The sequence below is a fragment of the Polyodon spathula genome, chromosome 37 (genome assembly GCF_017654505.1).
Source record: "Polyodon spathula isolate WHYD16114869_AA chromosome 37, ASM1765450v1, whole genome shotgun sequence".
In the NCBI taxonomy this organism is placed as follows: Eukaryota; Metazoa; Chordata; class Actinopteri; order Acipenseriformes; family Polyodontidae; genus Polyodon; species Polyodon spathula.
In genome coordinates this window covers 884871-899068 of record NC_054570.1, presented here as the reverse complement: position 1 = coordinate 899068, position 14198 = coordinate 884871, and the positions used below count along the sequence as shown (strand labels likewise).

The following is a 14198-nucleotide window of genomic DNA, read 5'->3' as shown; positions in this document are numbered from 1 at the left end:
AAATAAAAACCAGCTTTGTTTAAATCGTTTAAGTGGGACACCCTGGCGTTTTTATATTTAGATTGCTTGTGAAAGGGAATTTATCCCCTGTCTTATCCCCAATTCCAAATGCCCAATCTGAATGTCAGCTTGCTTCTGCCTCAGGCAGACTGAAGACCCACAAGTTAGACAAGATGTTCTGCTTTCTTGACAGTTGGGGGATGATGAGTGAAGACATGACGTGGAAAAGATGATTTGTTTTATTATATGTATATTTATTTTATGACTGCCAAGTTCCTCTTGGATTGAGTACAGGGAATGGAAACTTGTCTTCACAGAAGAAAAGGGAACAGTGTTGCTTTATAAATAATATTTTGCAACAGGAAGCACAAGCCTCCCTATTTCTCTGTTCTGTGTATGTACAGGAGCAAAGATCTAAAAAGATTTTTAAAGGAATATGCAACATTTACTGACTATTCTCATTATAAAATAAAACAGTCCGATTAAAGTGTGCTGACTTGGTGTTAATCAAATGCAAAGAGGCTGGTTTCAGGCACTCCATGGCACACATATAGCAAGGTTGCCTCAAAGTCCTGGTCTCCTGGAACTAGGGCTACTGTTCCTTTAAAAGTGTCTTTGTGTTTCCTTAGCTTGTTACAAAATTAGTAAAATGCAAAGTGTGAGGTTCATTTATTGAACATTTATACGTTGTTAATTTAAATGTTTCTCTTCCAACTGAGCAGTTTTACAGGTTTATACACGCACTAAAGACATAGTACTTACTCATATTGGCATAGAAAAGTACATTGTATGGGTGTGAGATTTTCAATCTCGGGACTGCTTTCAAGACAAGCTCTGCAGAGTCTAAAGAGAGCAAGTAAAACATTGCAATAAATGAAAAGTCAAGCTTTGTTTTTTGCCACCTGCTATCACACAAAAAAACTACCTGATAACACTATAAATGAGCATGGGAAGCCCTGTTGCTTGCACAGGGCAAATCTAAAAATTGATTATGCAGAGAAATTGATCTTATTTTATTTATTTGCTTTTTCTCCTTATTGGTTGCATTGCCTCAGGTCACTGTAGATGTCTTGTTTGTGTCTTTGAAGCTCCTACAGAAAAAAAAACATATTAGATTAACAGATTAGCTCTGTGTGAAACAAGTGTGCGAAGAACCCAGATCAAATGTGAGATCATAGGAGTCAGTGTCGTGAAGCAAGCACTCTAGTGATGCGCTGCGATTGTTTTATTTACAAGATCATTTTAATCGTGTATCTGAGGTGTGTATTGTGATACCAAAAGCTTTGCATTGATACTTGCAGTCCACTAAATGGTTATTTAATGACAAATGAGATGCAATTTATTTTGGCTTGAATTATTGCTCCACCTATCTCTTATTAAGGCTTATCTTCTCACTAATTAGTCAATGGTTGATTTTTTATCTTTCTAAAAATATTAAATGCACAACTGTTAAAGGGTTTAGCAAATATTAAAAAAGAACAGCATGTTAAATAATATTGTAAAGACATGTAACTAGTGTAAAAGTTTAATCCTTCATAGCATTTTCTGTGTTTAATTAACTAATTCTGCATCATAAAGTTAAATGAAACCTGCTGAATAATGTTACATTGACATATTGAATTATATACTGCTTTGTAGTTCCCATATACTTAAGGAAAAGTAACATTTAAACATTTTGAAATCTAACATGAACTACTGTACTACTATTATGGCTTCCGGTAGACTTTTGCGATATAATTTAGTAGTTTTTTGATTACATGATGTTACATAAAAGATCTAAATTATGTTCATATAGTTTTTCTTTTCATTTTTATTATGGCTACATTTGTAGGTGATGCAAAACTTTTAACCATAGCTGTAGATAGAGCAATCTGTTACCACATGTAGATTAAAGTGTGATCTTGTGACCTGCAGATCATGATGTGTTGTGTCCTGGATTAAGTATAAAGTTACAACTCAAAGTAAGAACATTCTCAGCAGCCAAACCCCTCCCGATACCCTAGTAAGTGCTGCCCTCACCTGGTATGGGGACTCTGTGTCTGCAGACACCTTTCCTTTCATCTTGATGTCACTTTTCCCCTTGGCCCTGGCTGTCCGACTGACCTCATCTTCTTAGTTTTCCAGTGGGAAAGATAGCATCAGGAAAAAACAGAGTGGCCATAGAAAAACACCTTTCATTATTACTTGGAGACTGCTTTTAGGTCTATCAGAAAACTGCATGATGAAAACATCTGTCTGTCTAGCGATAGCATCTGCGCTGTTTTTTCTGGCTAAAGCTTTCATCTGAGTAAACCACATCATTCTGGGTTTAAAATGTAATCATGTGCTTTATATATGGATTTTCTGTAATAAAATGATGTAGCAGTTAGCAAAAATTAAGTTAGTTGCTTAGCATTTTTTTTTTTTATTGTAGAAATACTATGCATTAAATATTTCTTTTTTCTGCTTGCCTGTGTGTTGTGTAAGAGGAAATGGGCACATTGCAACACGTATTCAGAGAATACAGAGTTGACCAATGGTCATAAAGTGGAAGAAAGAGCTTGTTGTTCTTTCAGGAGGAAGTGGCGCAGTGCTGGAGCCGAGAGTTGTATTTCCTCCACTATGCCAGTCCTCATAACAATGTGTGTGTTTGTATAGGAGACTAACCATACCCAATGATCTTCAATGGAAATGGTTCTCTACTAACGGGCAATGCTAGCACAGAGGTAGCTACAGTTGTATGAGGCTGTCATTGGCAGAAAGGCATCACGGTGGGGAACAAACCCAAACACTGATCTGGTGATTCCTTCCAGTACCCATTCGCCACACCAATATCAGACTACATGCAAACTGTCTCTGCGCATGGTAAACAACAATGACAGGGAAAGACATAAGCCACTGAGCCACTATCTGCTATCATTCAATTGTTTCAACCCATATGGAATTCAATCCTAGCGGAAGTCTTGATTCCCAGACAGTATTGCTTAGGCACAATAAAGGCGTGCAAAGCTTATTGGCTGTTGCCACAGTCAACATGCTGTCTGTGCTGGATAGCCACTAAGTGCTGGCTTTATTACAGCCCAAAGGGTAGATCATGTGTAAACTATGTAAAGAGCCCCACTAAGGGAACCTGGATAACCCTTTCTCTGCATCAGTCCTTCCCTCTCAGTGCCCTTCTATATCAAGACAGTTCTGAAACCCCTCCCTGCAACTCTCACCTTTCAGTGCCTCCAGGCGGCTCTCATTGATGCGGGTGGCGAAGCAAAAGACGGAGAGAGCGATGAGGAAGGTGAGGATGATGTCTCCAATGATGATCCCAATAATGGTGCCCATGTCCATCTGGTAACAGGATTTGCAGTCTGGAGATCGGGGGGAGAGAGTCGACAAGATTCTGTCTCAGAGCGGTTGTTGCTTATAGAACAGTTCCATACAGAACCGGTTGAGGAATTCCATTCACTATAAAGGTCTCAAATGTGAAAGAAACTCGTGTTCTAGTAACCCTTTATTTTAATTTTATAATGTGATGTATGGTACTACACTGGGTGAAAGAAGACTCACTTTTGAAACCGTGCTTTCAGATGAATATGTCAGAAAGGGTAGGTTTACAAGGCTGGAAGTAAAGTAAAATCCACTGTAATACGTCTAGTGAGGGTTATTAACATTATTGCTGGACCCCCTTTAATTGAGGATTTCAGTGTTCAGTATTTGTTACTGTCATAGCGGATGTGAAAACAGGATGTGAATGCAATTCTATTGATAAACTGCTGGTTCCTGATTAGTTGTAGATAGACCATATGAAGTGGTTAAGTGTCAGGAACCAAACTCTTCTCATAACAATCACATTCAGTTTAAAAAACGCACTTACTTTGCTGCCCATGCACAGAACCTAGAAAGACAGAAAGTAATAATATTATTAATAATATAAATAATACCCCAAAAACCATCATGTTTTCGCCGAGAACTACCAATGTACAAACTGTGCAAATGGACATTTTTCCACCTGGGCGGCTAGAATATTTGCTTTTCGTTTTGAGTTGAAAACAAGAAGCATCGTCTTTTATTGTTGTTCCTCTTTTAAATGAAATGTCATGTAGTCTGCAGCTCCACTGTGCTGCTGGTTACTCAGAGATCTGATATTCTGGATTGTAGGATGTTAACATAAAGCAAGACTCTTTCACACAATGAAAAATGCAAAAGAGCTGTGAATAGACATTTGATAAGAACAGGGAGAGAAGGCCAGAGTCCAAATTTAATAGAAAGGTCACAGTTTTGTTTAATAATTTCTATCATTTCTAAATGTGTTTTTTAAAGTGTTTAAAATTATTACTAAGCAATAACTGTTTAATACAATTGTATTATTTTACGTGTGCTCTTATAACACATGTCATCAGGTTTCATTATACAATTATTATTATTATTATTATTATAAACTGTCAACTCTTGTAATTTATAAGACATAGATCGTGTCATTAATGATTTATAACAGGAACTTAGTTTAAAATTCCCTTCCAAGTATTTACAAATCAGTTTGCAAATGTTGTTACTTTAATGCGTTAGTATTTTAAATTCCGGCTATGCCTCTCTGTCAGAGTAGAGACCTATAGACCCCATATTTATTACAGTTATTATCACGGTATTCTTTGCACAATGTCATCCCAAGTTTGAGACCCAAGAACTTCAACAAGATATTTTTTAGCAATAGATTTGAAAATGCCATTTTTTTCCTTTGTTTTCTTCTTCTGGAAAACAGATTGCATAACCAGCTCAATACTCGTGGAGCTGCGCTACTCACCACACAGCCCCGTTAGAATGAGCAGCACTGCTGAAGAGGAACCTCGCCTTTCCATTCCCCGAACGTCTGCTGTTATGCTTTAATAACGACAGCAGAGCTTGTTACTCTTCTGACACCAAGATGGACAACTTTGCTTCTCTCTTTGTCTGATGGAATGGCTTGTGACTGCGGGAAAGAGAAAATGAGGAAGTATCAGTTTCTAATCTGACTGTCTGAGACAGAGTCTGTCCACTGACCACAAGTAGCCTCATTCTCACAAAACAGCGCACACACACACCCTGCTGTGGGGGGAGGGGTGTTATTGATTAAACCATCTTTAAATAACTTTACATTATACCTCAGTACAGAACATACTCACAAGGCTTTATCATGGAGGCTGGTTTTCAATCTGAACATCACTGGAAAACAAACCCCCCTGCAAAAATCGAATTATTGTCATTGAATCTTGTTTTTGCATTTATAAATGATTCATTAAGTTCTCTAATTAAATCATGTTCATAGAAAGTGCCTTATTGGAAAGGGTGGTGTTAGTAGGCCGGCTAGCTGCAGGAGTCAGGTGATTGCAGTGAAAGCAGGTGGTAGCAACTTTTAATAACAAGACAACACAAACAAATAAATACAATCACTCCAGCTTTGCTGTCATGGTGCGACAAGTACTGAGATCACATCCAGCTGCACTGGCATGTTGAACAGAGATGATGTTTGCAGCCAACACTCAGCTCCTCCTCATATGTGATCAGGTCAAATTGGTAATCAATTAACCAACTAACTAATCAATTAACTCAGCTCCTCCTCATATGTGATCAGGTCAAATTGGTAATCAATTAACCAACTAACCAATCAATTAACTCAACTCCTCCTCATATGTGATCAGGTCAAATTGGTAATCAGTTAGCCAATTCGGCCTAACCACATTCTCCCATGTTTAGTTTTTTTTTTTTTTTTTTTTAAGTTTTTCACCAATCAGGTCCCACTAACCAGTCCAGCCATGTCTTGTCTGCATGTTAGAGGGGAATCAGACACTATGTAGGAATTTACTATATACCCTGTTTTTATACATTTAGAATGGCTTTAAAAAGTACAAAACAGCAACAACAACACTGGGTAAACAATAGTACAGAAATGTAGCTGTCAGACCACAACCTGTCCAGCCGCTACCTGTAATCTATTTCTCTGTATGTGACTTTCCGTCCACCAGCTCTTTTAATTCAGCACGCCAGCACCTCGATATCAGCGGAAATCCTTCTTTGCAGCCTGTGTGCTTTTAAAGTTCAGCAGAATTACTGCTGCCAACACCCAAAGAGTTACAACTGACTGATTTGAGCATTGAAAACGTGCGATGGGTTGATACTTGTTACCCTGTAGCTTTCTCATAATTTCATTACTGACCGAGACAGAACTTCTGCAAGTGTAATTAGCACCACTGGAAGACTGAAGATCTTCATGAAAGCTGTTTAACACAGGGATGACTAATTCTTTAAAAACTTTAACGTGTGCTAAATGATTGATTCAGTAGCACAGCCTTTTTGATTGTCATAACACCAAAGACGCTTGCATTTCTAGTTGAAACATCTGTGTAGCCACGAATTTAGATTATGAAGCAGAAGTCCTGGGAACAATTAAGAAATGTAATCCCATAATCTATACTGGTTCCATTTCATTTCAATCTATTTGGATTTTGAATGAAATACATTAACATTAAATCAGCATTTAACAGAGACATTGCATGTGTCGTATATGGGATACACCAGTCTTCTCTGGTGACTGTTTGGCTGTAATGACCTGGATCACTGTATAATCTCAGTACACCAGTTCTTAGGTTGATCTGCTGGATCTCCCAGGCTCTAATGAATCACCCCCGCTCCCCCTCAGTCCATGGTAGGAGTGGGATATCCACACTTGAGTAATGTGAATGTGATATCTGAGAGAAACCCAGCATTTAAACACGATGACAGACAGACACTAATGACACAGTTAAATTGCTTATACCAGTCCACTGCAATGGCACTGTAGTTTTAATGTTCTCTATGTATTTATTTTTATATTGATGGCACAAAATGTCTGTGTTTATTTATTTATTTATTTATTTATTTATTTATTTATTTTTACCTACGACCAGAGTTGAACTTCCTCATTCTAAATTCATATTTCCACAGCTCTCATATGTGTGTGCCTGTGTGTGTATGAGAACACAGAAGCATCTGACAAGAATCTTTAACAGGATCTTACTTGGTTTTTCAAAGCTTGCACAACTGTTAAGAATAGCACCTCTTTTAATAAGACGTTTTTAACGTGTATGAAAGTATCTGAACCATTAAGGCAGATGTCTGCGTTTCTAAAGTTATGAAGAAGCGAGACCTGAATTTTGTAGAATGCTCATGGGAGGTGAAAATGAAACTCTCACTTTTCAGGAGCCCACATGAAAATAAACTCAAACTTTTCAAAGAGGAACAAGAGATTCGCGAGACAGTAGCAAGGAGAGAGGTAAGAACATGTTTCTTTAAAAAGACTTGCTCATCCTCCCTTTCAAATCAGCATGAAAAAGAGTACGATCTTCGACACATCCACAAGAGGGCAGTGTTACAAAAGGAGTCACCCAGCTGGAAACTGCTTAATTCACATCTGTCAACTGTGCACCTTGTGGAGGATTTGTATGTACTAATAAGCATTGTGCAGCCATAGCAGCATGCAAACCCCCCCCCCCCCACCCAACCTGGAGTCTAGAGGCTATTGATTAGCACGTGGGTAAATAAAACGAAAAAACAGGAGTTGCAGCAGCAAATGTTGCTTTATTTATTCTTTCATTAATATATATATATACACACACGCTAATAATAATAATAATAATAATAATAATAATAATAATAATAATAATAATGCAGAGTATTGTGTATGCCATTTTTTTCACTTTCATTTTGATTATGTCTGCACACTCTCTGATTGTGGTTTGCTCCGTTATTGAGGGTTAATAGTTGTTTCCTGCTCTGTCTGTATCTGTAGCTACTGGCTGTGGGCTTGTCAAGGGACTGCCGACGCAGAGCTATTCTACTCCGTGGCACCCTGCAAGCTTCTATACTTTATCACTCAAGCTGCTTAGAAGCTGGCGGTCTGCAGTTCGTTGGAAGATAAACAGCTTTTATATTTCAGCATTGGAAGAACTAAGTGATTGGCAACACCACTGGAAATGATGTCAAAAACAGCATAAAAAATAGATAATTACCCAAACAAATTAGATTTTAAAAAGTGCAAGCATGCTGAATATTCAAAACTTAGAATTGAACAGCCTCTTCAAGGAGTCTAGGTGAGCCCATAGCGCCCGTTTACAAGTTTTGCTGTTTGCACCTTGCTTTCCCTATGCTATGCTAAATCCTTATACAAAACAAAATCAGTCAAGAAATGCAATATAGTGCTTAAGAAACAGAGATGTATTGTACAGTAGGATGCCCTCCTCATGCCAGGCACCTCTTTGATTTAAGGATAAGTGACGCTGGGACTTGAAGCTGTCTTGTCTTCATGGCTTCAGGTAGGGTCTCCGCTCCATGTTAGGCATGTTTATGTAGACCTTGTCTGCTTTTGGAGGAACAGACAAGAATAAAGCAACAGGGCCGCTGTTTGAGGGCATTGATATCACTGGTACGATAAAGCACAATGACAGAAAACAGCGTTTGCATAATATTTACGATCATCTTGATACCTTTTTCCTTCTTCTCCCTCTGTCGGCTCGCCAAGTAATAGACAAAGACCACGATGAGGACAGTGAGAACCACGTCCGTGGCAATGATCCCAGCCATGACCCTGGGTTCGATCTTATAGCAGTGACTGCAGTCTAAAGAATACACAGGGGTCCATTTTAATCATCTTAATATCACCGTACCAAAATAGATTTTTCTTTTCACAAACCTCAATTCACTAAACCTGTTACTGAAACTGTGGGCAACTTTCTAAATATCTGTGGATGCCATGCTGATTACTCAATAAAGACAATAATACCTGGCTGTTGTTGTCCAAGCACTGCACCTGAGAAAGACATGTGAAATCATTAACAATCAGGTACTGTACTGGAACTGTACAAGAGAAATATCTTAAGTATGGTGTTCCTATAAGTAAGTGTAGCCAACAGTATGGGCTACACTCTCAAAGCCATTTACTCCAATCACCAGGTTTCAATGAGTGAAAATGTAATGGAACCCTTAACAAAAGTCTTAGCCAAGCAGATAAAATTCTTACTTATTTATCTGTTTGTTTGTTCATTCAACAAGAAACGATTGCAATTACACCCTTGCATTGCAGCAAAAGCCTAAAACTTTTTTTTTTTTTTTTTTTTTTAAGTATCCTCAATGAAAGTACAAATTTAACATTTAACTAGATCAAACATATGCTATGTTGTTAACCAATAAACTCAAAATCAGACACTGGGGCGTGTGCAAGGTTCAGAGCCTTACTGTCCTAGCAGCCCGTTTATTAGTAATTGAAAGACACTAGGCAGTGTGTGGAGAGAAGCCCACAGGAGGGAGCGGAGTGGTTCTGGTCGCTTGCCGGACAGATAAGCTGCGGAGGCTTCTACGACCGAACACTTACCAGAGAAGCAGAGCAGCACAGCGAGGACCGAGAATATCACCCTGTCTGCCATTTCCTGTTCAACGCTCTCCACCTGTCCAAATACAGGTTATTAGATACATTCAGTGGAGAGACAGGTAGAGCTACATAGGTAGACATATAGAACCTGTGGATATATCGACAGAAAGATAGATAAATACTAGACTGAAGGCTGTTACCTTTCGAAGCCTGAGTTCAGAGCTGTATACATTTCCTGTAATATCAAGCTGGAACAAATCCCCTTTTTCTAGTTTCTATCTCTCTTCCTGAGCCGTGTCATTTATAGCCTCCTACACCACGACAGCAAGCAGCACCAGACTCATATGACAAGTTGCCGGTGATGTTCCAGTATTACAAAAGGGAGGAGTGTGGGGGGGGGGGGGGGGGCTGTTGTGTTCCTACAGCTTTGGGGAACAAACTGAACCAGAGAGGGATCATGTGTGTCCCCCACAGCCTATGTAAGTTGCTATAGTAGGCGTGGCCAAAGTTAACTCTTCCACGCCTGGTCTTTTTTTCCAATCCTGTTCTAAATTGTTTAATTGAACCAATTACACCTCCATCAGACCTGAAGTCGCTCATCATGTCGTTTTACCTGTCCCCCCCGTTTTACCCCCCCCATACCCCAAGTACAAATGCTGAACCCAAACTGTTATCGAAATGGTACCAGCAGTGTAGCATTAATATTTTACAGTTAATGGCTCACAGTTTGCAACATTATAATGCTATATAGTATATATATATATATATATATATATATATATATATATATATATATATATACAGTGTATATTAATATTACAAGTCCTGTCTGCACTGAGAGTATTGATCTCACACTGAGAACGTAAGAGGCAAAGCATCAGAAACGTTTAAACAACACATCGAGAAAGTTTACAAACACTAAACCTGCTGGCAGCAGACTATTAGCATCATTGATAAGCATGTAATTACATAGTAACTACGTACAGTAGTAGATTACTTTGCATCTGTTCTGTATGAAATAAACCTTGTTTCATGATACAGTCCACACCTATTCATGGTTGTCTCTGTTTGGGTATTGCTGTTGTTTAATAACTATGTGCAGAATGAATAATGCATTTTTGTTGTATTTAAATCCTGATAAACTGCACGTTTACAGTGCAGACATTTATAAGGGAAACCCCCACAAAGAAAGAAAGAAAGAAAGAAAGAAAGAAAGAAAGAAAGAAAGAAAGAAAGAAAGAAAGAAAGAACAGGACACACTGCTTTCCTATCCAACTTGCTTTCATTAAAGTAAATGCTCAAGAATGTATTTATAATAAAACAAAGCAATCTGACTGACGAGTCTTACCTTCTGTAGAGTCTCTGTTGGACACTGCAGCCTGGTCTTCAAAGGGAAGCTGTAAAAGCAGCACCAGATCAGGACTCAGAATCTTGACTACTGACGTCTGTCCTGTTCCCCCTCATCTCGAGTGAGTCTCAGCGGTGGAAATCCCACCTTAACCTCAACGGCCTGCCTGCACCATGCACCATTCTTCACATTACCAGACTGGCATTGTGCTATGTCTGTTTATTTCACAAGCTGAATACTTCCTGAAACACATTGTTAATTAATATTCAGAACATCTCAACTGCTCCCCAGTGAATAGCAGCTTAAACCACAGAGCTGAACCCCCCTGTAACTATCTTTTCATGAAATATAGACATGCATAAATTCTTTTTTACCGTGGAAGCAAGACCGACTGTGTCGGGTTCATTTGGGGCTTTACTTTTTTTCAGTGCACGTTCCGTCAAGTGCATGGGGTTTTGCTTCTCAGCAATTCGAGCCAACTTTCCAAATTACAAACTAAAAACAAACCGGGAAGCTCTTAACAAAACCAAAAAAAAATTCAAAAATGAGTAATACATTCCATCAAAACGTCATTTTAATGTTGCATTTTGCACCCCTCTCTCTCTCTCTCTCCCCTCTCTCTCCTCTCCTCTCTCTCTCCTCTCTCTCCTCTCTCTCTCTCTCTCTCTCTCCTCTCTCTCTCTCATCTCTCTCTCTCCCTCTCTCTCCTCTCCTCTCTCTCTCCTCTCTCTCTCTCTCTCTCTCTCTCTCTCTCTCTGCTCTAAAACTTTCCAGAGAGATCTTTCTACGCTCTTCGTTGGATTTTAATGTAATGTTTAGCCCACAGTAATTTCCGCTCACCAAAGATTTGAGCAGAGAGAGGTTGAGCTGTGTGACCACAACAACACCTGCTAGATAGAGAAGGGAGATGACATCAACACAAAGCAAAAAGCTGTGCAAAATGAGGTTTTGTTCTAAGAGACACTTAAATATATAACAAAATCAACAGTCAACCAGATTATACTATAGCAAGCCTATTCTATGATAAAAAAAAGGGTCAAGGTTTTAAAATATAAATTTATCAGTGACACTCTGGGATTACTCTCTTGTTGCAGCACGTTGCACAGTTTGAGTAGTCAGAACCTGCCACCTTGACCAAACTGCAGCAGGTGATATACAATAAGAGACTCCCTACACACAACGCATGGAATTGGATTATACCACAGGCGCAGCATACAGAATACAGCAATACTAAAACCAGTACAATTATTCACAATCTGGTTTTGTTTTTTGTGCTCTATTTCTATAGGTACCGGAGGTACACAAAAAGCCAGTCTGGCTAATGAAGTGGCCATTGTTATATGCACACATAGATCACTACTGTATATTCGGACATTGCGGAATCCTATCGATATGTCTTGCATATGAACTTGTCATACGGCAACACAAGCTGAATGCAAACATCCTTGCAAGTCTCGGCCCATATCGCTGGTTCTCCTCCTCCTTTTCTGCAGTAAGATCGAACGATACCTGCCTGTAGAAACCAAGCCGTGTGGAACAGGACCTGTCTGTCTACACCTACACTACTTTCAGAGGCACGCCGCCTACGGGCGACCGGGTCATGATCAGTGGACGGAAAAGATTTCAATATCAATGATTGGTGATTGAAGATAGCAAAGATATTCTTTGAATCTCACCTGTCACACAGCTCCGCTTACAAAATATTGTCGGTCTCGAATGTGTTTAGAAAGAAGTACACGTTTTCATTGGAATGCATCATCACATTTGGTACAATATCAGGTTAACGTGTTATAACTAGATATAATGTGACCCCACGTATAACGTGTATGTATTTATAAAGCGTGTGTAAATTATGTTACACGTATAATATGTTTTAATGCATCAGTAATATTAGTTAATAAAATATTTGTGAGTTGTGTGTGTCCAAATAGGATTTCAGAAATATAATTTTTCATACAGTTTCTCTGTGTTCCATGTTTAGAAACAACATCCCATCACTTACTGTTCTAAGAACTCAGATTCAGGCACTCGGATCTGTCAGTTCTTCTGAAAGAATGCAATGCCACATCTATCCAGCAGGTGGCACCAAACCCACTGATAAACTTAAACCCTCAGAAAACATGTGAGAAAGCGTTGCTTCACCTCACGGCGGCAGTAGTGTAACATGAATGTATTTTTTTTACTCAGAGATGCGATTTATTACATGTACTCAGCGGCGTGTCGGTCTGATTTAAGCCACTATAGCACACTTGATCCGTCATGACCCACTATCCTGCCCCTTGTGTAGTCACTGAGAACCTTCAGCATTCTCGTCACGGTTGCTGAATAGTTGCGCACAGCTCTAGGTGTAGTGAGTCACACTGTAGAAACGAATTTGAGGTTCTGTAAATGAGAGACCTTACAGCATGACACGTGACTTGTCCGCATACATCTGAACACATTTCAGTCCCGTGCTCTAGCTTCACTGACAGTGATGGGTGCTTTTAACACTTTGTTCGAAGTTTTGATAATGTAGCTAAGCAGGTACAGAACATCCTCCACCTCACATCAACTTACTCTTGGAAAAACATGCTTTTGAAGCCCCCACAAGAAAAAAAAGATTACGGAGGACTGGAAGGAATACGCAGTAAAAGCTTGTCTTTCTTTGCTTTAAAGTCTTGCCACTGAGGTAAAGATGTGTATCTCCGTGTTTTAGCCCTGCCGGCTTATACGTGAGTGGAGGGGAGGGACAGGCAGTGATAACTGGTCTCTGATTGGGTGATACCACAGCCTTCTTATTTGACCGCCAATGAGAAAACCGAAAGAATGGGAGCAGACCTCAGCAGACCTTTCCCTTTCTGTCGGCATGGCAACGGACACGTGTCAAAGTCTTTTTTAACTATGACAGCTCCTTAACCTGTCTGTGCATTCGGCTGTGCAATGGATTTGCGGAAAAACGTCTTTGTCCATTGAGAACAAACTGCAAAAGAAAGGAAGATTCCTGTCCATTTAATTACAGAACATTGAATGGCTTTATTGTAAAACCGTGTGATCTAATGGGTTGAGCTGAGGACTGGGAGCCAGCAGTGGGAATCTGGAATTAGTTTTCATGTTTTTTTTTTCTTCATACAGACCAAATACACCCAGAGATTACCACTCGCACAAGCCCCGCAGCACCCAATACGGGTTTCAGAACTGCCCTGGTATACTGTTGAAACCAACCCAGGAGTTTGAACAGTCAGGCCCCGGGTACGTGTGCGCTGATCTCATCGCACTTCTCAGCACAGCATCAATCATTCTTATCTATGGGAAGCTGTTTCAATAAACATATTCCTTCTTAATAATCCTCAAATGAATGTGCACATGTCCCCCGAATCTTCTCGTTCCCTCAGATCTTGAGTGATTAGACGAGTTGGGGGCGTGGCTTAGAACTTGAGTGGAGGGCGGAGAGTTGTGGAGGAAAGTCAAGTCAGTTCAGTGCACGTGTGCTTCAGACGACACAATAAACAAGAGGAGGTACGAGCA

The 14198-nt window shown here is 39.5% G+C and overlaps 1 protein-coding gene across 1 annotated transcript; it reads right to left on the bottom strand.

Annotated features, from left to right (window-relative positions):
- Nucleotides 1-233: 233 nt before the first annotated feature.
- LOC121304155 lies at nucleotides 234-11230 on the bottom strand. The gene is made up of 11 exons (XM_041235119.1): nucleotides 11069-11230; nucleotides 10695-10743; nucleotides 9350-9422; nucleotides 8762-8788; nucleotides 8466-8597; nucleotides 6161-6221; nucleotides 4772-4848; nucleotides 3845-3865; nucleotides 3198-3338; nucleotides 2020-2111; nucleotides 234-1091 (listed from the first exon to the last, which is right to left on the bottom strand). The coding sequence occupies exons 1-11, from the start codon at nucleotides 11098-11100 to the stop codon at nucleotides 1035-1037; spliced, it is 762 nt and encodes a 253-aa protein (XP_041091053.1). The 5' UTR covers nucleotides 11101-11230; the 3' UTR covers nucleotides 234-1034.
- Between the last annotated feature and the right edge of the window lie 2968 nt (nucleotides 11231-14198).